This window comes from Culex pipiens, chromosome 3 (genome assembly GCF_016801865.2).
Source record: "Culex pipiens pallens isolate TS chromosome 3, TS_CPP_V2, whole genome shotgun sequence".
Lineage (NCBI taxonomy): Eukaryota > Metazoa > Arthropoda > Insecta > Diptera > Culicidae > Culex > Culex pipiens.
This window is the reverse complement of record NC_068939.1, coordinates 87803400-87828606: the sequence shown is the minus strand read 5'-3', so window position 1 is coordinate 87828606 and position 25207 is coordinate 87803400. Positions and strand designations below refer to the sequence as shown.

Here is a 25207-nt window from a genome sequence, read left to right as displayed (position 1 = left end):
AATGGCAAAAAAACCATCAAGTGTAAATAATTCCCCCCAGAATGCTGTTAGTGCAGCCAAGTGCATCTAATGCACGTTCTATTTACGTTCTTGACCGGATCGAACCATAGAAAGAGCTTTGCGGACTCGTGCTTGGCATGGACAAGGCAAATTCCCATTAGCGAGAGTATTCTTTATTCATTTGAAAGGGTGATTGCGAGTTCCCGGCCAAGGAGTTTTCTCACTTGGTGGGATCTTCGACTTTTCCTACGACCAGCAGCGAACCGGTGTGCTCGTCCTCGATGAAGAACACAAACGGCCGGTTGGCGTTGAAGATCTGGGTGCCGTCACCGCCGAACTTGTTAACGAGTTGGATTTCCGTAGCGGCATAGGCTTCACTGCCCACCTCGTTGACGGTGACGCCGGCCTTCTGGAACACCTTCGACACTCGGACCTGATCCCGGGTGCCCTTGCCGCGGGCCAACAGTGGCAGCGATGCGTTGGTCGAGAAGATTTCACGGATTCCGATCTGAAAGTGGTCGTTTTTATTTTATTTTTAACATCAACTCAAACAGGCAACGCTTGATACTAACATCCTGAAGAGGCTTGTTCATCTCCTCGGAAAAGTCGAACCGGAACTTGGGAATGGTAACGTTAACGTCCGACTCGTCCATGTACCACAGCGCCTGGTGCAGGCTCTGCGGCGTGATACGGCTCACAACATCGTCCACGGTCTGACCCTGGTGAGGCAGCATGAAGTACATGGCGAATTTGCCTCCCTGGTAAGGCATTCGCAGCAACTGAGCTCCCAGCGTGGCCGAATCGTCGTAGTACAGTTGGGCGTTTTGTTCCATGTAATTGGCCTGGACCTTTCGACCAGCTGCGTTGAAGGTACGCTTGGGACCATTCTCCGGGAACGGATACTTCCACAGTCCCTTGAAGTACAGGGCGTTCACCAGCGTGATGACGGCTCCTTCCACACCCTCTGCAAAAGTAGAGACAAACTTACTTTATGTCATCAACTACACTTTGAAAAAAACTTACCCGCATTGACCAGCTCGTTGATGCGACCGTTGGTAGTTTTGGAGACCCAGTCGTTGATCTGCTTGGCCGCAACCTGCGGCTTCGAGAACGGCACCTTGTCCACCGTGGCGTTGTAGTACTCGTACGAGATGATCTGATACTTGGAGATGACGTCGATGAACTCATCCACGAAGAACTTGGTGCCGATTTGGAAGTCGTACAGCGAGTTGGGTTTCTGAACACAAGCAAACAATGTTAGTCATGTCAAAATAACCGAAAACCAGTAAAATGATCCTACCAAAGCGGAGTCCAGGAACATGCGGTACTTGGACCGGGTGTCGTTCAGGTTACCGTTCGGTTCCAGCACCAGTCGCAGCTCGCGCTTGGTGAGCGTTTCGCCGATGTTGGCCGCATCGTTGCTGGCCTCGTACAGTAGGGCGAGGAGGATTTTTACCGAAAATGGCGAGATCACCGTGTTGGCGCGTTGCGTTGAGAAGATGCTCTGTGGAATCCCAGGTTTTGTATTAGGGTGAGAAAAATTAGTTAACGTTTAGGGGTCCATAAACGACGTGAACAGGAAATCTCAACACTAATGTGTAACCTTAACAAGATTTAACAATTAGAGTTCTTACCTGGGTTAGCTTCCAGTCAAATTCAACATTTCTTGTATCGCGAAATGGTCCCTCATCAGGTATTTCCACATCAGTTGCCTTGACGCTGAATGCTGCTAGAACACAGCCTGTGGAAATGTGAAAAAAGAGTTCAAATTATAATTTAATCTAACATCCAAACTAGGCCATGGTCATAAACCGAATCCGGCAATCGTGAAGCATAAAAATCCCCAAAACCCGTACAGTTCAGCTCACCACCGAAGTAGTCAATACCGCACAGCTGACAATCACAACGCTGATGCCGTCAACACTATAAGCCAACGAGAGAACCCGGGAATTCCCACATCGCGCATACAAGCAAACACACAACTCACAGCTTGGAGAGGGAGAACATCAAAACAACAAGCAGCGGCAGTCGCCGGTTGAGGCCGATAAAGAAATTCAAGATCTCTCGAGCGCGAAGAACTCGACTGACCGGTTTTTTTTCCTTCTTCTATGGTGACCAAAGTCAGCAACTTCCAGTTCGTTGGACGGAAGATGGGATGGCACACCACCTTGTACGGATTGGGGGGATTCACACTGCAAATTGACGCTGGAGTTGGATTTGGGTTGGGTTTGGGTGTATGATAATGAGAATCCTAAACATTGAAGTTTTGGGGTGATTTCAACGCAAAATGGCGCACGTCACACTCCAGTGAATCAAATCAAGCGCGCGGTGTGTGCCACTTTTCGTAGAACAGCTGAAATCCCCAACCTCTAGAATTCAGGGTCACGTAAACATTGCGATCCGGTGGCGTTCCTTATCATCGCTGAAGTGGGATTGCTGATGGAAGATGAACTTTTGATGAAACTTTGAAAAATGCCGGTTACACAAAACACTTCTCCAACTTCTCACCCAATTAACTCAAAGCCTCAAAAACTTTTCAAACCGTACACTTACAAAATCGTCACAACACTTACAGAATATCACAAAAATTGCGCTCATCTTGGAGCGCTCACTCGTGGTGTCTGGTTTCAAAAAAGTGATCCTTCCTTGATCGGTCTTCGGCAGCAACTGAACACAAACTCGCGCGGTGAGAATCCGAGAATGATGATGGTGATGATTCGCGAGTCAACTTGATTCGAGAGGATGAAGCCAAACGAGAGATCAGCTGGAGAGAGTGAAGTTGACACTCGCGGTCCGATTGGGATTTTTTTGTCGGTGTGCGTACGGGGATCTGGTTCGATTCTGGGTTTTCCAGACATAAAAAATTAATAGAAACTGTAAAATTTATGGGTTGAGCGTGCCTTGCTTTTAATTGTGTTTCGTTAGTAGTTTGTGCAGCATGTTGCAAAACGATGACTTTTTGAAGCACAAGTGAAAATTTCAACTTGTTTTATGCAAGCTTTTCTTATTTAGCGACAAATATATTGCCCATAATGAAAATTGGGCTAGTATGCACATTAAAAAGTGATGGTTAATAACAATTTAAAATTTGACAGATTTTATGTCAAAATATGTACAACTTTACATCATGAACTGGTGAAATATTAATGAGTATTTATTGAATTTAACTTTTTTAAACATTACAAAACAATCTAAAAGGAGTGTTCCTCACCAAATCTGCGCCAAGGTAGTTTATAACATTATTGATGTTGGGTTTTTCGATTGAATTAAAAAAGATTGGAATAGATTTAAATAATATGAAAGTTGGAAGGATAAATGTTAATACTTCTAACACTTTTTACTTATAATCATAATTTTTGCCTTTCTTGCAAAATAAAGGTTTAAGGTTTGTTTTTGAAAAAAAAACGCTTTACTCAGGGATCTTTCTAAATTTGTGCACGAATTAGGAATTGTCCCAAGGCATCTTTTGCTGACTTTGATGCACTCTTTTGAATAAAATTTGGCTCGAGAACCAAAACTTGAAGCTTGATTTTCGAGAACTATGTTGTCGGGACGAACACGTTCCATAGATTCACAATTTTGAAACGTTAATTGTGGCCAAATTATGAGTCTCAGCTCGTACTCGCTCGAAAGATCAAGAAATCGTCGCACTTTTAGTAAGATTATGCTACAAAAAATAAAAACAAGTTGCATTCTTTTACCGGATTTACTTTACAATTTTGTAAGAAAGGCCCTATTTGCCTATAGGCAGTTTTATTTGAATTAAAGAAATATTTTGATTTTCAGCACTGCCCCTCCCCTCTTTCCATAGCCAATAGCCAATTTGTATGTACAGCTGCAAAAATAGTGTGAAGACTTGTTACTTGTAACGAAAAATTACCCAGTTGCCTTTTGTGAACACCAGCTGACTACAATTAATTACATCCAGTTTAAAAAAGTTTATGTGAGATCGATCACTACCACATTTACTCTCGCAAAGCTACAATGCAAATTGTAAAAAAAGGGAAAATTGTTCTAGAAATAATTAGGACCTGTTCAGAGGCATGCGATGCAATAAAAATCAAACATATGAAAAACACAATATATGTTTAAGAGAATTTCCGAAAATTGTAGAATTGTAATATATCTAATTCAATCAAGAAAGGCATGGCACTTTAAAAATAGAATAAAAAATACAGCAAACAAAACTTATTCAGGATGAACACGGAAAAAATAAAAAAGAACAATCTTCAAATTGTATGAAAAAAGTTGCAAAAATAACCAACTGCTTTCGAAAAATCGAAGAAATAGGGGAAATATACCCATTTTAATCACACTAAGCCGTTCGACCAATTCTCATCACTTTTGCCGTTTCTGCTATTAAATCAACATTTTCAGATGTTTCAACAATGGAGAGTTGCTTGCTCACTTTTATTTGAGCTATTTATTACTTTGGAACAGTCAAAAACACTTTATTTAAGCTGTAATTCATGATCAAAGTGCTGATAGGCCGATAATAGAAATAGGCTGAGAAAGGGTATAGTTCCCCTACAAAACGATGCAACGACATCGATGAACTCATTTTCCAAATTCTCAACCCAAGAGTGAGCATCATCAAGCTCTCTTCTAACGACGATCATTCGTCGACGCACCGATCGGTCAGGTCTGGTGCCTTCATCGATCGTGTCCAGTAGAACTCGAGTGGCCGACTTAGTAGCATCGTGTACTTCGTGTGGGTTTTATTTTTCCTCTTTGTTTTATTCCGCGATCTATCATGACTCAGAAGAAGAACAGGTTCTTCTGGTGCGCGGTGCTGCTGATAAGCCTCGGTAAGTCGAGTTTTATGCTGGAAACCAGAAATAGAGTTGAATTTATGCGGAATATTTCGAACCAGCTTTCAGTGGGGAATCCCTAGCCGCTCGGAGGCGACCCGTTGGATCTCGCAATGCAGAGATTGAGCCGATGCCGGAACCAACGCAGGATGATGAGTTCGATTGGAAGCTGATAAAGGTACGGTTTTGCGGAGTTCATTATTGAATGCGAGAAATTAACGCTTCTTCCAATCCATTATCAATATTTACTTAGGGTAATTCTCACTGATTTGTTTTGGCTTTTTTGTATTTGCTTGCAGACAATCTTCTCCAGAAGCCCTGGAAATGCTGCAGTGTCAACGTTTTCCGCCAAATATCTGCTAAACATGCTGTACGAAGGAACCAGTGCCCGTACGCAAACCCAGCAGGAGTTGAGTGGCCATCTTGGACGGGACGCGGGCGTTAACCCAGCCTCTCCGTCGATCGTGAATACAATGGGCGCCATCCAGACAAATCCCGATCAGCTGATCTCCGCCAGTAGAATCTTTGCCGACGAACAGGTTTCGGTGACGCAAAAGTTCACCTCTACCGTTAGCATGATCTACAACTCCAGCGTAGAGAACGTCAACTTCCAGCAGGGTCCCCAGGCCGCTCAGACCATCAACCGATGGGTGTCAGAGGGCACTCGTGGATTGATTCCTGAACTCGTTACTCCCCAAAGCATCACAGGATCGATTTTGCTTCTGGCAAACACCATCTACTTCAAAGGCCTGTGGACCCACATCTTCCCGGAAGCTGCCACAGCAACGCAACCCTTTAATACCGGCGACGGCCGCACAGTTCAGGTTCCGTTCATGAAGCAGATCGTCGATCACTACTACTCCGAACCACCCCAGCTGAACGCCAAGGTCCTTCGACTTCCGTACGTCAACGGTCGCTTCTCGATGATCTTGATCCTGCCGAACGAAGGTAGCAACTTGAACCAACTACTGACCGCCCTGTCAGCCGATTCCATCCACCAAGCCATCAAAACGATGGAAGAAACGGAAGTCAAGCTAGAGCTGCCTCGGTTCAAAATCGATCACTCAACCTCGCTCAAAGAAGACCTTCAGCAGCTCGGAATCAACCGCATCTTCCAGGACAACGCCGAACTGGGTGGAATCTCCCGCGGGGGTCAACTGCCGGTGAAGGTCTCGGACGTGTTCCAGAAGACGGTTATCGTCGTAGATGAAACCGGAAGCACGGCATCGTCAGCATCCGGATCGTCGCTGGTGTTTACCATCGCAACCGAACCGGAGCGTTTTGTGGCGGATCGACCGTTTTTGTTCTTCATCGAGGAGGAATCCACCGGGACGGTGCTGTTTGCGGGCAAAGTGGAGAATCCGTCACAGTGAGGAGTGTTGGTTATGATTTTATGGGAAGTGATTATTAAAATTATTTTTATCTCTGTTGAACAGGAATCCGAATAAAATATATGCTAGGAAATGAATATCCGATATGGTTGTTTAATACATGATAGTTTGTTTTTATTTTGAGAATGGGCAAATCGTCGCCGTCGTGCTAACTTGTCGTACGTGCATTTTGGGCCAAATTGAGTTAAGAACGCCACTTTGTGCATCTCACAATGCCACATCTTTTGACCTTCACAGATCCCCAGAATTCGATTTCAATCCTAAGAAAACCTAATGAAAACCAAAAAAGCTCCGAAAATTTTTGTCACTTTTCATATAAAAGTAGTTTCAATCTTGTCGTGCTATCTTGTCACTCCCTGAAAATTAATGTAAGTAGGTAATTCTCTACCAACTTACACGAAATCGGGAAAAGTTGCCCCGACCACTCTTCGATTTGCGTGAAACTTTGTCCTAAGGGGTGACTTTTGGCCCTGATCACGAATCCGAGGTCCGTTTTTCGATATCTCGTGACGGAGGGGCGGTACAATCCCTTCCATTTTTGAACATGCGAAAAAAGAGGTGTTTTTCAATAATTTGCAGCCTGAAACGGTGATGAGATAGAAATTTGGTGTCAAAGGGACTTTTATGTAAAATTAGACGCCCGATTTGATGGCGTACTCAGAATTCCGAATAAAGGTATTTTTCATCGAAAAAAACACTTAAAAAGTTTTAAAAATTCTCCCATTTTCCGTAATTCGACTGTAAAAAATTTTGGAACATGTTATTTTATGGGAAATTTAATATACTTTTCTTTTTCGGGACTGGCAACACCAGCCAGCAACAGTCAAGTGTTCGGAGCTCTTCAAACTTTTCGATTTTTTTGCCGTAATTTACCGTGATTACCCGCGAGTTTGCTGCTCCAGCATGCCAAGGGCCGGCCATGGCCGTGGCAGTTCGAGTGCGGCCTCGAAAAACCCGCGAAGCTCATCTACCGGCAGAGTGCAGAAAGGTAAACACACCAACGCCGCATCGACCGCCATCGCGCACGGGAGCGTGCCCAGTGACGTCGCCGATCCATCGTTTTTACACGTGTCATACCGTCCACGTGAGTCCCCTTGTACGGACGAGACAATCGACTCGGGCATCCGGAAGCACTTCCGGCCAGCAGCAGCAGCAGCAGCCGTCCACAAGCACCACGACAACAACCACTTCCAACGTTCCCACCAGCAACGAATTTGAGATGCTGAGTGGAGAAGAAAACAACACCGCCAGTGACAGCAGCAGTGTTAGCGACGACGATGACGATGATGAACTTGCGCGCAAGCAAGAAAAGAAGAAAAAATGTAACTCTCCGAAGGAACGACGTCCACCTCCAATTTTTATTTTGGATACGCTGGCAGACGATGTTGACGAGTTGCTTGAGGGCCTCCAATATTGTCTGAAAATAGGTAAAACGTCAGTGCAAGTTATTACACATAACAAACTGAATTTCGACATGGTGGTAAAGAAGTTGAAGTTGCGAAACTTCAAGTTTTTTACATTTGACCCTGCAGAGAAGGTCCCAGTGAAGATCGTCCTTCAGGGATATCCGGACCGCCCGATCTCCGACCTGGAAGAACACCTATCGGGCATCAAGGTTAAGCCTCGAGAGATTAAGGTGCTCTCAAAGACGATAACGGTGACAGGTACGTACACATTGTACCTCCTGTACTTCGATCGTGGGTCCGTCAAAATCCAGGACCTTCGGCGGATCAAAGCACTGGACGGATTCTTTGTGACGTGGCGATTCTACATGAAGAATCCCGCCGACGCAGCCCAATGCCACCGCTGTCAAAAGTTCGGACACGGTTCAAGAAACTGCAATCTTCCGCCCCGGTGCGTAAAGTGCGGTGAGACCCACTTCACCGAAAGGTGCAATCTTCCGCGGAAAGACCAGCTGGGGGAAAACGCCCAGCAGCACAAAGCGCGCGTCAAGTGCGCGAACTGTGATGGAAACCACACGGCGAATTTCCGTGGCTGTGCCGCGCGGAAAAAGTACCTCGAGGAGCAGGACAAGAAGAAGAAAGCGCCAGCGTCCCGCCAACCTCCGAAGACTTTGAGCTCGAACGCTGCAGCAGCTGGCGGCGGAGCGGTTCCATCGACCAAACCAGCGTTCCCTCCCGGTTGGGGAGGTTCATACGCTAGAGTAGCCGCTTCTGGCGTCGGTACTCCCCCGGGACAAGCTGATGTTACTGGTGATGATCTCTTCACGCTTCCTGAGTTTTTCGCCCTTGCTGGAGAGATGCTCACGCGCTTTCGTGCCTGCCGAAACAAGGCAGAACAATTCCAAGCTCTCAGTGAGCTGATGATGAAGTACATCTACAACGGATAAGCTGCCTTGTGCAGCGAAGTTTTTCGACGTCAACAGACAATACAAACTGTGATTTAGTTTTAAGCTTTTCCTATTTCTATCCTTTTCCTTAGCAAATCTCGAAGGTTTTTTATTTTATTTTTCCTTCTCTTGCCAAATCCATTGTTAGAATATCCAATTACATCTAAATGAATTATAGTGTAAACCATAGTTGAAAGGAACTCCAAAACTCTATTAGGTTATAAGAAACACTAAATTGTAAATTGATTATTTACTAATAAACACTAATTGAATTGAATTAATATACTTTTCGAATCTACATTGACCCAGAAGGGTCATTTTTTCATTTAGAACAAAATTTTTCATTTTAAAATTTCGTGTTTTTTCTAACTTTGCAGGGTTATTTTTTAGAGTGTAACAATGTTTTACAAAGTTGTCGAGCAGACAATTACAAAAATTTTGATATATAGACATAAGGGGTTTGCTTATAAACATCACGAGTTATCGCGATTTTACGAAAAAAATGTTTTGAAAATGTTTGTCGTCGTCGATCATGGCCATTCATGGTCACCCGCGAAAGACATGGACGACGAAACAAAGAGAAACGCAAAAAGTAACTTTTTCAAAACTTTTTTTTCGTAAAATCGCGATAACTCGTGATGTTTATAAGCAAACCCCTTATGTCTAGAGAGCCTGGACTTTTATTAGAGAACGGACATCTCAAAACAAAAGTACCAATCGAAGCACGAGAACTGTCAAACGGAGGTACCAATCGAGCAGAAGAAATTTCAGTTGACGTTCAATCGATGGGAAGTATTGTAATTTGGGTGATTTATATTTTATTCGAAAAAGTGCAAAACACAAATTGAAAACAAAACAATTTCAATTTTCTTTTTCAATTTAAATTTCGTTAAATATTTTCAAGTTTTCTTTTGCTGATTCGTAAACTCATTATGTCGTTGCGTATTAATGCCGCGCAAAAATTGTCAGTTTCGGGCGCTGGGAAAAAATTGCAAAAATTTGGTGTCTTCGGGATTTTTATTCTAAATTTAATTAAGGTTCTACATCTGAGAAATTGTAAAATCGGAGAACTATGGCGCCCTTCACAGGTAAAAAAGTAAACAGTTGCTTTTTCCAAACATTTTGACGATTTTGCTATACAAACTTCAAGCGATTAGAGGGAGGGATTTCCGTGGTCAGAATGAGCTCAAATAAGAAATTTGATTTCAGGGGGTAGTCCCGAGGAAGCCCGGATTCCGACCGCCCTAGTTAACAGGATACACTTTTTTACAGCTGGTTTTATTTATTAATTATTCATCATTGTGTGATTTATATTACAGAACGCTATATTATTTGTTTATTACATCAATATAGCGTTCTCTAATTTCTATTATTGAAATATAATGAAATATATTGAAATAAGGCTTGATAAAAAAAGAGGTTAATATAAATATTTATTGTTGGTACTTTTCATCATATGAAATGAGTCGTTAAAGAATAGAAAAGGGCTAGAAAGGGCTGATTAAGGAGTTGAAAGTCGTCGTTCTAAGTCGTCTAATGTTGTACTAAAATAAATTAAACATCACATTTTTTTCTCTTACTACTTTACGCATTCAATACATCGAACGACTATCTAGTTTAGTCTTAACTACCGCCTTGGGTTCTAGGGTTTTCAATTGGAATGACAAAAATCGTCGAATCAATTTTATCCTCATGTCGTGGCAATCAGAGAAATGGGCGGCCTGAACTTTAGAAAAAAACGGTAACATCTTATCAAATATGTTGTTCTCATCCCTGAACGAATCAATATAACATCTAAAAATCGTGTCTAATTCTAGAAAGAAATCAAATGTTTCCTTGTTCGCATAAACGAGCGAGTGTCCTGTGAAGTCTTTCTCTCGAGTGAATTCCGCGAATGGTACATCATTTCCGGCACCTGTGCAAATTGCTTCACATTTGTCGCAATTAATCTTTTTCAAAAGTTTGCCCAAAATATTTCCAGCAACGTGGTAGAATGCGTTCAGCCCAATAGTGTCCAGATTGGGAACAACTTTTTTCGTCGCTTCAGTTGGTGAATTTTGCTCCTCTTGTGGTTTGTGTGCTGCGATAACGCTAGTAAAATCCAGCAACCACTCACGATCATCAAATTCGTATGATGATCCCTGAACATCATCCATCAGTTGTGCAACACAAATATTTTTCAAAATGTTCTTCACTTGTAGAGCGTTAGGCTTTTTTTGACGAATCCGGATCTGGCTGAACAGGTTCTCCACGCAGTCTTGCGTTAGCCGCCCAGTTAGTACAAATTTGAAGCCCCGGACGTCCAGAAAATAGGCTTGCAATCTCAAGACGGAGTTCACGTTCAGTATCAGCGCTGCTTGCCACGGCTTCCATCTTTTATCCTCCCCAACCGTGATCGTGAAGATGAACTTCCGCATGAACTGCATGAAATCTACAGCTTTATCGTACGCTTCCTTGTTGGCTGTAATAAGGACCGTAAATTAAAAAAAAAGAATCTGTAAATAATAAAAAAATGGCGTACCTTTACTGAATGCAAGAACACGACTTCGGTTTGTGGATAAACTGAACCATTTCGCCAAACTTTCAATTAAGAAAGCTGTAGCTAAGACATCTGGGCGATTTGCCACCTTTGCAAACAGTCGTAGAGCAGCTGCATTAGTGTGGTTCACATATTTGGCGGAAAAAGGTACTTTCATCTTCTCAAAATGATTTGATTTTTGAGAATTGAAATCAACGTCGGCAGCATTTAACTTAGAAACCAATTTCAATCTGTTATGCTGTTCAAATAGTACCAAATCTCGAAGATGCCATATGCTCGCTGTTCGTGTAGGCAGGTTGTGTTCCCTTGCTGTTTCCTCTGGTAGTTCGATAATCTCGTTGGCGAGCCAACCTTGGACGGCACTTTTAAATACATGCACCGCATCAGGAATGATTTCAAGTGATCGCGTTTTGTCGACCGGATGTTGCATTGCCTGGCTATTCAACACAGTGTCCTTCTTGTACTGAAGTCCCGACTCCTTCCAGAACCGCTTGTTGCTACCGCTACAGTCAGATACGACGAAATTGACGCGAAATCCTATCCCTTCAACTAACTCGATCAGCTGGTGAATACGGTTCTTGATAACGTTTGCGGGAATGCTGTTTCCGGTGAACTCGTAGCTAATAATCTGTTTCCATCTTCTTTTCATCCCAACGAGCATGAACACCAAAGCATGACTGGCCAGTTTCGCCTGGTCACCTCCAACAGTGACAGTTCCAAAAAATTTTTGATTGGCTGGACAATACCGACGAAGCTCTGTGATGGACATCTCATCAAAAACTATTCCGCAGTTCAAATCTTCGTCGTCCATGCACTGACGTTTCAGCGATAGAAGCTCGAGAATCTCCATCAGAATCCCAACGTCGAATTTCAAATTTTCCAGACGGCGTGTGAGTGTGCGTATTGACGGCAGAGGCAACTTTTCACACAGTTTGTTATACCCTGCGGATCCGGTTGCAAATTTCAGTTTCAATCCATCGATGATCGTTTCCTCACTCCAGACCTTGGGTCGCTGCAAGTTGTGAACTAAAACATGAATTTGATCTTCGTTTAGGATGCGTTTTAGGGCGGCCTTCGCAAAGCTGTTTATTTCAGCTTGCTTCTTCCAATCGTCTCTCTGCTCACGAGTTCGTTTCAGTTTAGCTCTCAATTGTGCCAAACGGCTGAAAAAAGAATATTATAAATAATATTGCACTAAAATTTAAACAAATACTGCTTACTCTTCGTACTCTTGTTTCGTCTTGGAACAAACTGCCGAGTGTTCGCTATCTTCACTGCAATGAGTCAGAACTTCGCAGCAACTTTTCTTTTCCGTGCTATAACTAACGTTGTCTTCCAAGTTTCGCCTGTAAGAGGGTCAAGTTAAACAAAAATAAAGTAATTTTACTTTATGTTTTACCGTTTCCGAGAATTAACTTTGCAAATGGAAGCTTCATTTTTAAAAGAACTGCTTCCAGCAGATGCCATCGTAGAATCCAAGAGAGGAGTTGATGTAACCATTTGGTCTAGGATTGTCCATTCCTCGCAAATCGAGGTTTGAGGTGAGCGTGGACATCCTAGCGGCAGTGCGGCTACCGCAGACCGAGCGTATGATCTTGCTGGCGTGGCTGCCGAAGTCCCTGCGTAACCTTCCGCGAATGATCGTGCCGGGGACAACTCTGGAAGCGGACCGTCTTCTAGCAATTCATCTTCGTCGATATATGGGGCGTACGGACTTGCTGGCTGGGAAACGGTAACAACTGCACATTCTCGGATCTCTTCGTTCAAAGCATATACACATTCCGCCTGTGCCTGCTCCGGCATGGCTGCCGCAGAACGCGCGTGGCTCGGCGCGGAAGATCTTGCTGGTGTGTCTGATGCAGACCGCGCACAACTCGATTCAGGTACTCTTTCTCGGGACAACTCTGGAAGTCGGACGTCGTGCAGCTCTTCATCTTCCTCAATGTATAGAGAGTACGGACTCATTGGTCTGGGGATGTCTGGAACCTCCTCAAGTGCAGCCTGTGCTGATGTGGTGACCGCAGACGGAATGCAACTTTTCGTGGAAGATCGTGCCGGGGACAACTCCGGAAGCGGACCGTCCTCTAGCACGTCTTCCTCGATGAATGAGGAGTATGGACTTCCCATTGGTATCGCAGACCAAGCGTAATTCGTCGCGGATATTCTTGCCGGCGTGGCTGCCGCAGTCCTTGCGGGACCCTCAGCGAACGATCGTGCCGGGGACAACTCCGGAAGCGGACCGTCTTCTAGCACGTCTTCCTCGATGAATGAGGAGTACGTACATCCCATTGGTACAGCAGACCAAGCGTAATTCGTCGCGAATGACCTTACAGGCATGCCTGCGGAACCCTCCGCGAACGATCGTGCCGGGGACAACTCTGGAAGCGGACCATCTTCTAGCAATTCATCTTCGTCGATAGGGGCGTACGGACTTGCTGGCTGGGAAACGGTAACAACTGCACATTCTCGGATCTCTTCGTTCAAATCATATACACATTCCGCCTGTGCCTGCTCCGGCAGGGCTGCCGCAGAACGCGCTTGGCTCGCCGCGGAAGATCTTGCTGGTGTTTCAGGTACTCTTTCTCGGGACAACTCTGGAAGTCGGACGTCGTGCAGCTCTTCATCTTCCTCAATGTATAGAGAGTACGGGCTCATTGGCCTCGGGGTGTCTGGAACCACCTCGAGTGCAGCCTGTGCGATCCGCTGGATCTCTTTGCGAAAATCTTCCGGCGCAATAAAAGATCCATACTTGGACCATGCTGACCGTGCCAGCGCAGGAATTGCTGGTGTGGTGACTGCAGACGGAATGCAACTTTCCATGGAAGATCGTGCCGGGGACAACTCCGGAAGCGGACCGTCATCTAGTACCTCATCTTCCTCGATGAACGTGGAGTACGGACTTACTGGCTGGAGGATGTCTGGAACGTCCGTAACTGGTGCCGGCGTGCAACGTATTTCTTCGATAGTATCCTCTTCCGGTACGATTAACGACTGAATCGAATTTGAGGGCACTTCCTGCTTTGGGACAGTATGTACAGTTTTGAGCACCTTGCCAGTTTTTGAATAATACAATGAATTCGGCTCGAAGTGCGCCTACAACAAATATTTAAGTTGTGGATTACAAAATAAAATTGAAGTGAAAAATCTTCTAAACTTACAATGCACACCCTTGTTGATTTGTTAATTACAAAATCCTCTGCCAAACCCAATAACTCACGCCACTTCAGACGGCGGTCCGAATCAACCGGAAACTGCAGAAAGGTTTTTGAAGTTTTTTGGGAATTTTTGCAAACGCAGCACCTCATTTTAGCTTTACACCATCAATAAACTATGTTTCAACTCAGTTTGTTTTGGTTCGATTGACTGATCAAAAGAGAATCTGAAAAGAGTCACGCAGGTGCTTTGACATTTGCAGTGCTGCAAGCTATTTTGACTGATGTGCATGCAGTGGTGCCAGTTTTAGTATTTTAAGATGTCCGTTCTCTAATAAAAGTCCAGGCTCTCTACTTATGTCTATATATCAATTTTACATAAAAGTTCCTTTGACACCAAATTTCTATCTCATCACCGTTTCAGGCTGCAAATTATTGAAAAACACCTCTTTTTTCGCATGTTCAAAAATGGAAGGGTTCGTACCGCCCCTCCGTCACGAGATATAAAAAACGGACCTCGGATTCGTGATCAGGGACAAAATTTACTCCTTAGGACAAAGTTTCACGCAAATCGAAGAGGGGTCGGGGCAACTTTTCCCGATTTCATGTGAGTTGGTAGAGAATTACCCAATTCTATCTATATATTCTGTTCTATTCTATTTTGCATGATATTTATTTGATTTTGACGAAATTTTATTATAAAACGGCAGAAAAATTGTATTTTTTTTTTAAATTAAGGTTTTTTCTTCTCTTTTTTCAAATTTCAAAAAAATGAAATCCAATGCCAAATCAGCTAAATATTGAACGAATCCGTGTAAGCTTTTACAAACAAATTAACACTAGATAAGATCACATTATTCAGGCTTAGAAAATATAAAATTTGCAAGCAAGTTATAGCAAAATCTCTTCACAAACAAAAAAAAAAACGAAAAAAGAAATTGACTTTATAGCTGTCGGCCACCATTGTGGCTAGTACCAACCACTAGTGTCTTCCTTTTTATCTACAAGGACTTCGCCACCCTGGGATCCTAAGTGTATGAAAGTATGGCACGGAGCGACAGCGCCGAATACCCATATTTACATAAAGAATTTTAGAACGCCCGCCGCGGGATTTGAACCGGCGACCTCTGGATTGTGATCCACACGAGCAATATAAAAACAAACAAAACCCTGCTATAATAGGGACGTGGCGTTACATCGTGCTGCCATTTGGTTGTTTGAAGTGCAAGGAAGGGTGGAAAAGTGCTGAGTCATCGTCTTAAAATAGACAGCGTCCTATCTCGCCCAGCAAAATGAAGTCGATAAAGTAGTCGGTTTCGATACAGAAAAAGTGGAAAACGTGATTTAAAAATGGCAACGCCATCCCCCTATTATCGATTTTATGAAATCTAAGAAAATATTCAGTTAACATAATTCCTACAATAAATTTTCAATTCAACCTGCCTCATATCAGTTTGAAAAATAAAACATAAAAAACTGTGTTTCTAATTTCAACCATCACATTCAGGACTCCGATTGCAATTATACAATCAACAAAAATAACATAAATCTTTAAAAAAAATGCTTGTAAATGCCAGGACCCGTGGTGTAGGGGTAAGCGTGATTGCCTCTCACCCAGTCGGCTTGGGTTCGATCCCGGAAGGTCCCGGTGGCATTTTTCGAGACGAGATTTGTCTGATCACGCCTTCCGTCGGACGGGGTAGTAAAGTTGGCCCAGGTCTTAGCTAGAGGGTTACGTCGATAGCTCAGTCCGGGTGTAGGAGTCGTCTCCCTTGGTCCTGCCTCGGTGGAGTGGCTGTAGGCAATTGAACTGACAATCCAAAGGTCGTCAGTTCAAATTCCGGGGTGGATGGAAGCTAAGGTATAAAAAGAGGTTTGCAATTTCCCTCAACAATCAAGCCTTCGGACACCTAGTTTCGAGTAGGAATCTCGCAATCAAAAATGCCAAGACAATGCTGTAGTGCGAATAATTTGTTTTTTTGCTTGTAAATTTGTGTGGGGCGCCTAATTGATGCTTCGCCAAGGGCGTCGTAGACCTAAGGAACGGTTCTGGTTTTACTGAATTTTCATCAACTGAAATTTCAGTAAACGATTCAGTATTAAAGATATTACTGAATTTTCAGTCAACTGACATTTGTCACTTTGACAGATAGTTTACTGAAATTTCAATAAAATCAGAAACTGAAAAAATGCTGTGCTGAAAAATCGATTTTGAAATTATGTACATTCTATTGAGACATATTTGCGAACAGCTCCAAAGCAAAGCAACCCACCTAAACGACCCCGGGTCTTTTGTGGTATCTGTTGCAAGTTTGCTGCTCATTTCTAGGCGTCCGAAGGTTATGTGTGGTGAGTTTTACGCTAAAGGACCGACGTTTTACCTCCCCATCCGATAGAAAGCCAGGAGGATAAGGCGGGAATCGAACCCGCGCCCCATAGCAACTTAGGGATCGGCAGCCAAAGCCGCTAACCACCGCGCCACGAGGCCACGAGCTGCAGTATACGTTAATTACGTTAAAATGTGTACATGTGATTCACTTAAGATTGTAATGAAAGAGATTTATAGTAAAAGTTGTATTTAGTCATAGATAATAAAATAATTTGTGTAACGTAACTCCAAAAAGGCTCTCTTCCTGAACAAAATCTCTCGAGTATTTCCGCTCAGCTCCACTCACTGCGAGCCATCCCCAAACTACTGCCGAGACTAAACGTAATAAAGCTCAACTAGTAAAGCTGGTAGCACCGCCCGCTCCTAGATTGCATTCCTCGTGGACCCATGGGTCCCTGGCGCCACCATCGGATCTTGCACCTTCCCCACGAACAACAGTGCGTCCGATTCCTCGTCCTTGATGTAAAACATGAAGGGCCGTTCAGCTATAAACTCGATCGGATTGTCATCTATTCCGAACTTGTTCACCAGCTGAATTTCCGTCGCCGCAAAGGCAAGCGTTCCCTTTTCGTTGACCTCGATGCCGGCTTTCTGGAGTATTTTGGAGACCTGCAGGGTTTCATTTAGTCCTCCCGAGAGTTGTGGCAGCGACGCCCGGTTGGTGAACACCTCGGAGATGCCGAGCGTGGTCAGGGCATCGTTGAGGGTGGCTCCGTAGTCAAACTTGAACTTGGGGATGACCACAACCACTTCTTCGCGGAGTAATTTACCCTCCAGTTTGATTAGGTTGTCCGCCGTTAGGGTCGACACCATTTGGTCCAGCGTTCGGTTTGCGTACGGGAGCACGATGTACATCGAGAAGAGGCGACCCTTGTACGGTAGTCGGACCATCTCGAGCTGAAGTTCCGGGTCGTCCAGGTACGCGTAGATGTCGGTTTGTTCCATGAACTCTGGTTTGGTGCTGTGGTTCGGGCTGACGTGGAACTCTCGCTTGCGGGTGTTGTTCTCGTCGAAGGAGTTGCGCCACGAAGCCTTCAGGAAGAGTACGTTCGCGATGATCATCACCGAGTTTTTGATGTGATCTGAAATTAACAGATGAACATGATTTGAAACTCCTTGTTTTTATCGAACCTACCTTCAGTCACCAGCTCGTTCAGATGTCCGTGGGTAATGTTAGAACACCAGTCGTTCACCCTGGCGACCGTTTCGGACGTTTTGCCAAAGTCAACCCGTTCGATGTTGGTTTTGTAGCACCACTCCACCAGTTCGGTGTAATTGGCGGTAACGTTCGCCACGCCATCGTCCACGTAGACACGTGTCCCAATGTTGAACTCGTAGTTGCCGTTCTCCTTCTGCCAAAAAGGAAAGATAAAACATCAAACTTAAAACTGTGTATCGATTTTGACGCTACAATCGTACGAACCGTTGAACTTTCCAGGAACTCCCGATACAGCTCCCGGCTCTTGTCCAGATTCACCCCGACCAGGGCCTTGGAGAGTTCACGCTTGGTGGTGCTGTTTTCGGCTGCCGCCTCGTACAGCAGCGTGAGCAGCAACTTGACGGAAAACGGCGAGAAAATGGTGTTTTGTTGCTCGCGCTGGAAAACTTCCTAAAACGATAGAAAGAAGAAAAGAAAAAAACCTTAAAGAGAGTTCATCGGAAAAAATCCGCGGCCTTTGGGGGGCCATACGCGACGCACCTTTACCAGCTTCCAATCAAAGTCATTGTTGAGGGAAACGACTTCGGGGTCCAACGATGGCGGCGGTGGTGGTGGCAGCGATAAGGGCAGGTTCGTTTGTATCTGGTTTGATTGGTGCTGGGACACGGTCTCCGATGACACGAGCGATGCCAGCAGAACTGGGGAAGGGAAGAAGAGGGGAAGAAATGAGTTGTGTGGTCTCGGAATCGAAAATTTCCATCCTGGGGAAGACGTGGCCACCCACACAACCCACCCGCTCAGAGGGGACCACTTGGAAATGGTAACATTATTGGAGGAGGAAAATCGGTTGCTCTCTGTTTGCGTAAAGTTTTTCAAACCAAAACATGGTGAACGTTGTTTGATTGGGTTAACTTTAAGGCTTTAAGGGAGTGTTTTGCCGATCAAGTGAATTGCTTTTTTCAATCTTTCTTTAAACAGGTCTGTCCCTTTAAAATTATCATTATTTGTCAGTATTCGTTGTTGATCAATATCGAAATCATCATTATATAAAATAATAACACATTATTTTCTTCTTTTTCCAGGTAAGGTTAAAATAGTCTTCCCAATATTGGATAACCCAGTTGTAAGTAAACTCGATTGCTCCAAATTTGCATCAATCCTAAATTAAATGACAACTGCATTGCTAGCGATGACTAGTATGAATCTGTTCCTTTCAATTTAAGCTCGCTTAATAAAAAGGGTGGAAATCCCCGGGACAAAATTTCTTTTAAACAGCAAATAAATCTCGCACGAGGAGCACGACTAATACTGATTTAGGCTACGAGAGCTTTTCTCCAACAAAACTGGAAATGGATTTTATTTGTGTGTATCTGTTTTATTTTATTCGGCTCAAACTTTGGTTTACCCATGCAAGGCTCCATACAATTTTGGCAGCTGCCTTTACAAAAAAAGTTGCAGGTTACTTTTTAAACGACTACCAGTTATGTTGGTCCGAGCCGGGATTTGAACCCCGATCATCCACATACCAGGCGGAATCTCCCTTTTTGAGTTAAATTGAGTTAAAATTACATCATTCAACCTACCAAAATTACACCTCGTGTGTCGCGTGCTACCTTGTGACAACGACTATTTTGGTTGAAATTAAGTTAATGATGACGTTTTGTTAAACTCAACAATTCCTACAAGATGCTTTAACCCGAACATTTTCTTCCGTTTTGCCGAGTATCGCAATACATACTTAGTCATTGAAACAATATCAAGACTTGTTTAAACATCACTCGATTACGAATGACTTTCTCTAATCAAATCTCTAACGATCTTTTTTGCGAACATGTTCCTTCCCAAAACCCGGAAACCTACATTTTCTGGCTTTGTTTTGATCGAACGTTTCGTCTCCTTACCTCCGTCACCCCTTGCCTGTTACGCTTCCACTTCTACTACTTGCAGGCTGATGACGACGTTCTACTGCTTACAAACAGAGCTCCAGCAAAGCGACCCGATAACGATCTTAATTACAGAAGCTTCTAAAACTACTCGCCGATGAACGGCAAGTCCAAGTTCAATGCAAAACTGCTTGGTCGTGACCGCCGTCATCATCAACCCCACTGGGCAGAGGAAGTTGTAGAACGGGTCTCGGCGTTGACGTGAAGGAATTACCGGTTAAACCACTTTTTCTGACCTCCAAACTCGGGAGGAATTCACCAAACAAGAAGCGACTGCAGACCAGAACTGCCGTGGTGAAGAAAGTTTGCATGGCTTGAACAACAACTTGTTGTTGTAGTTGATGACGTACAGAACACTTACACAGTAGCACTACGCAACTTCGTTGACCAGCGGACTCCATGCTCGCGGTTGACGATGTTCTGCTAGTTCCGTGTACGGCGTCCGGGCAGATCTTCAGGTGACGTAACGCTGTTCTGCTGGAGTTCTGCACGCGTCTTCCGCAATTCTTCTGATCGAATTCCACGATATACGAGTACGACAAACAACAAGTCTGACAGTGCTGACCAGGCCAACGCGTTCACTACGACGACGACTCCGGCTCGACTCGGCGATAACAATCTAAGCACGAAGACCAGCGCAAAATTTGATGCTCATCGGAGTGAAGTTCACTCGTACGCGCTCACACTCTCGCTCTCTCATCAACCGATCCAACTAACGATCGGCAGTCAACTGGCAGGCATTAGTAAGGTCGGATGGACGGTCCCGGGACAGACAGCAGTGTTGATGAATGATGGTTGAGCTGGTGACGGACGATCGGGGATCGTCGCGGCAGTCACTTGCACTGTGATAATGAGTTCCCCAATGGCGATGATGATCACGGAGCTGTGACGGCAGAGCAACGTTGGTTGAAGCGGTGTGGGCTTTTCCGTAATCGATAACCGTTGGTTTTATTTTTTTTAAGGATTACCGTAGGGGGAGGTAATATGCACCCCCTAAGGGAAAGCTGTGATTTCTCAACCATTACAGCATTACTGTGGAAGAATTTTGTTTGATGTTCTAAAACAACTATTATTCTTTGCCATCCATGAGAAAAAAGTCTTAAAAAACCACAAAATTGCTCGAAAATATCAAATTTCTTAAAACATTTTTGATTCATTTCAAACAACCATGCGGGGCAATATGAACCGCAACATTGGGGCAAAATGCACTACAACAACGGGGCAAAATGCACCACAACATGGGGCAAAATGCACCGGGTAAAAGGAGTTTTCACTAGTCACCACTAGATGACACCGCTGTTTTTTCAAAGGAGTTTCAGAGCGGTGCATTTTGCCCCGACCACGCTTTTTGCAGAAAATTTAATTAAAAATGCATTTTTGATGTTTTTGAACTTATCTATATACAGAATAATGAAAATTATGGCAAAAACTATAACCTCAACACTTACAATATCAATAAATACTTTTTATATTGTCAAAAAATCATAATGAAAGTTCAATGAAAATTATATAAAACACAACATTTTAAAGTTTTGCAAATAACTTAAGCCGTTTTTATAATGCGATGCTCAAATTTTTCCAGCATGGTTTAGCAATGTATAGCTTTCAATTTCTATGATTTTTTCCCCGGAAAATTCTTCCAAATACCGAGAAAAGCAGGGGGTGCATTTTGCCCCGGGGGTGCATATTACCCCCTCTCCTCCTAATTTAAAGCGTTTGAAGAATTGTGGTAATGTTTTGTGTCTTCTAACTATTTGTCATCTTGGATAAACCAACTGTTGAAGAACAGAATGGATTTTTTTGTATTTTTGTTTCTCAAATTTCATCGATTTCTACCCCCTCACAAAAGCAAGCCCCCTTTTTATTGAATTTACGCGGTTAACACTATAGAGTAAACGTGCACCAATTCTGGGAAATATCTAATCTGAACGAGGAAATTCTCGTTAAACTGGCCACTCTGCTGTCGGTCTCTTTTGAGAATGTTTTTGGCCAGCAAACGCGTTCTCTGTTGACTGTGGTCGGTGGTCGGTGTGGGGCGATCACTGTCGTGTGCCCTGATGTGATTATCATCGTTAGCCTGATTGTTATTTCTACTTCCCATGAAGCCCATACGAACCGGTGGTGTGGAGCCAGAAGAGGCAAGGATGCTTTTATTGAATTTTGTATGGTTTTTTTATATGACATTTAAGAAAAAGTCACATTTTGTCTCACTTCCAAACTAGTTTTCAACTTCCGTAAATTAACAGCCTAATCTCAACTCATTTGAACGGCACTGTCCGTCACGCGCTAATGCCTCCCCAAACGACTGATTGTCGTCTAGTCGCTCTTGTGGAGGCTTGCTCATCATGTCCAGCAGATGAACCCGCCGGGATCATAGTTCAGAGCAACACATTGTGAACAATGACTGGACGGACTGAATGATGCTGGCTCCACAACAAGCCTGCAGACGTGATAAGAGCAATAAATCTAATCGTCGGTGTTGATTTTGAGTCTGAGTCGTGACTTGTGATTTTGAGTTAAAGGGCATTCAGATATGGTTATTAATTCAAATTTAATGCTGTTGGCAAATTGTTTGGGTTTAGTTTGGATTTAATGCTCTTTACAATTGTGTTGGGTTCTCAACTTTGCCAGCAAATAAGCACAAACCAGTTGCCTCGTCCTCGATGAAAAACGCAAAAGGTCGATTGGCATTGAACAGTTGCAAACCATCTGGAACAGTGTTGACTTTGTTGGTCAAAGTAATGCCTGGAACAATGTTAATTGTTAGAACAAAGATTTCAAACAGGATTTCAAGAGTGCTCTACCTCCAGCCACACTGGCATCGCTTCCCGTCTCGTCAACAGTGATTCCAACCTTCTGCAATACCTGAGATATTCTAACCTGATCTCTTGCCCCTTTTCCACGTGCCAGTAAGGGTAAGGATCTGTCCATAGAGAAAATTTCTCGGATTCCAATCTGCAATTCAAAACAAAGAATTCAGTCAGCTGGATATTCAAATTCTTCTCTAATGACTCTTACCTTCTGTAAAGATTCACTAAGCTGTACAGAGAAGTCGAACTTAAACTTGGGAATGGTAACGTTGACGTCCAGCTCGTCCATGTACCACAGCGCTTGGTGCAGAACTTGCGGCGTAATTCGACTCAGTACATCATCAACGGTTTGATTCTGGTGAGGTAGCATAAAGAACATGGCGAACTTCCCACCCTGGTATGGCATCCGAAGCAGCTGAGCTCCCAGCGTGGTCGAATCATCGTAATACAGCAGATCGATCTGTTGCATGTAATCTACTTGAACCCCGTTGAAAATACCCTGCCTTGTATTACTTGCTGGAAATGGGGATTTCCACTGTCCTTTGAAGGAAGCAATGCTGGCCAACGCGATAACTGAGTTGGTGATGTCAGCTGGAATTTTGAAGAATCAAAAATGAAAAAATTCTTATCAAGGTATAAACGACAAACTCACCTTCACTAACCAGCTTATTGATACGTCCCTGCGTAACGGAGTTAGCCCAATCGTTGATCACCTCAACAGCCTCCCGTGGTTTCGAAAAGGGCACATTCTCTGCAGAAGCATTGTAAAAGTGCTCCACGATGAGTTCGTACTTTGAGGCTACGTCAATAAAGTCATCCAAGAAGAATTTGGTGTCCAAGCGAACATCGTACATGCTGTCCGATTTCAAAACTGACTCCAGCAGCTGTTGATAGTTAGTTCGGGTATCCTGAAGATCTCCATTTGGTTCCAGCACTAGTCGCAGCTCTGTGCTGAGTGGGTTCGCACCGGAAATCTCCCCAACTCCGGTAGCTTCGTACAAAAGAACTAGCATCAATTTTACAAGAAACGGTGAAATCACTGCGTTGGACTTTTCTGCAAATACTTGCTGGAAAAATGTAGTTTGATTATTTTTCTTATACACGTATAAAAATTAACCAACCTTCGTAAGAATCCAGTCGAACTCAACATTTCTAATGTTTTGAAACCGACCTCCATCTAACTGTTCCTCATCAGCAGCTGCTGATTTTCTTACCATCAACAAAAAACCTAAAATATCAATAGAACTTGACACTATGCATGTTTTTTTTTGTAATACTTCAAAACGCTTACTTACTGAATAAAGCAATGCAATTGAAGACTTTTTGCAATATCATGGTAATTTTAAAATTCAACTGAAGAAATGACTGACTTTAAATTACACTAACAAATTTCTCGACCGTCCCAGCAAACGCTCGAAAAGCTACTGAATTTCCCACAAATTAATAAACTAATACAAATAAATGAGGTGGCGATCGACCGGTCTCAAACTGGTCATTATCGTTCTATCGTGTTGCATGTTGCTTTTTGACGTATCTTAAAAAAAAATACTCTTCAAAGTTTGATCTTGAATAAACTTAATCTTCTGATCATAACTAATTAATTTCATTTCGTCCACCGTACTTAAAAAAATGATAAACGGCACTTTTAATAATACCACATCATAGTGCTGTGCTAGATGACAAGGTGGTACTTTTTGAATAAATTGGGATTTTATCAACAGTGAAGATATTAAAATTGTACCAACTCATTGTTGCCAAAAATATGCACGTGCGATAAGGAAGCACGACCCCAACCATGTGTATAATATGCAAATACAGAGGATCTACTGAAAGAAAAACATGAACTGGTTTTCACAATCGGTATTCCCAGGATTACAGTGTGGAATTATTATCAACAGAAGATGCTCGGAAATTATACGGATCGTTTCTCGAACAGTCTCGAAAACTCATGCCTCATGGTTAAAACATCCACTGACGTGAACAGGATAGGCATTTCACACTTGGTCATTATCCTATTTACATTAGTCTACTTGATTTAACCAGATAAAACAAGAAAATTTCAGCAAATGATTTCGGAAAACAATGATCTAACAAAAACTTTTTTTTTATTCGTCTTGATTAGACATTTCTCCATAAAACTACGCAAATTGGTTATACGATAAGGGTTTAAAAATTACTTAGCATTGATTGGAGACAGTGATTTATGTGGACAACTATATTTACAATTTGAATGATAATGGTGGAATGGTGCCATTTTATATCAGAAAATGTAAAAAAAGGCAAAAATTGAAAAAGTGGCTATAAAATCATGAATAAGATAGGCAAAATGTAATGATAGTAGGTGGTAGAATAGGGCTAATACAACAAAAATAAACATAAACTAAACAAGATAAATTCTAATTAAAATACTAAAAATAAATCAAGAAAAACGTTTTTCGTAGGACAAAAGTTGCTCAAAATGACCTCCTAAACACGGGAAAAATAAAATTTTTCGAAAAAAAATTGGGCAGCAGAGGGTTGACCATTCAGCCACGAGCATACAAAAAAGCTTTGAAAATTCTAAAAAAATATTGCCTGTATGATTTTTTTGATCATTTTTTTATCATTCGAAATAATAACTTTTCCACACAATAAATAGAAAACAAAAAATAATTGTTAAAAAT

The 25207-nt window shown here is 43.0% G+C and overlaps 4 protein-coding genes across 4 annotated transcripts in view; 2 read left to right on the top strand and 2 right to left on the bottom strand.

Moving 5' to 3' along the window:
* LOC120414636 (uncharacterized) overlaps positions 1–25207 on the top strand; it is a 144791-nt gene that overhangs the window by 32338 nt on the left and 87246 nt on the right. The gene's annotated exons all lie outside the window — the stretch shown is intronic.
* LOC120414627 (uncharacterized) lies at positions 152–20419 on the bottom strand. Its single transcript, XM_052709924.1, has 16 exons — positions 20096–20419; positions 18332–18489; positions 18056–18241; positions 17768–17984; positions 16999–17714; positions 12720–14106; positions 10794–11013; positions 6034–6148; positions 5897–5968; positions 5573–5746; positions 2574–2724; positions 1635–1741; positions 1301–1504; positions 1024–1237; positions 573–964; positions 152–508 (listed from the first exon to the last, which is right to left on the bottom strand). Exons 1-16 carry the CDS (start codon positions 20133–20135, stop codon positions 221–223), a joined length of 4641 nt encoding a protein of 1546 aa, XP_052565884.1. The 5' UTR covers positions 20136–20419; the 3' UTR covers positions 152–220.
* On the top strand, positions 4651–6301 carry LOC120414637 (serine protease inhibitor 2-like). Its single transcript, XM_039575869.2, has 3 exons — positions 4651–4808; positions 4874–4989; positions 5111–6301. Exons 1-3 carry the CDS (start codon positions 4754–4756, stop codon positions 6182–6184), a joined length of 1245 nt encoding a protein of 414 aa, XP_039431803.1. The 5' UTR covers positions 4651–4753; the 3' UTR covers positions 6185–6301.
* LOC120414639 (serine protease inhibitor 2-like) lies at positions 21794–24400 on the bottom strand. Its single transcript, XM_039575870.2, has 6 exons — positions 23840–24400; positions 23666–23772; positions 23197–23611; positions 22753–23135; positions 22539–22689; positions 21794–22479 (listed from the first exon to the last, which is right to left on the bottom strand). The coding sequence occupies exons 1-6, from the start codon at positions 23877–23879 to the stop codon at positions 22334–22336; spliced, it is 1242 nt and encodes a 413-aa protein (XP_039431804.1). The 5' UTR covers positions 23880–24400; the 3' UTR covers positions 21794–22333.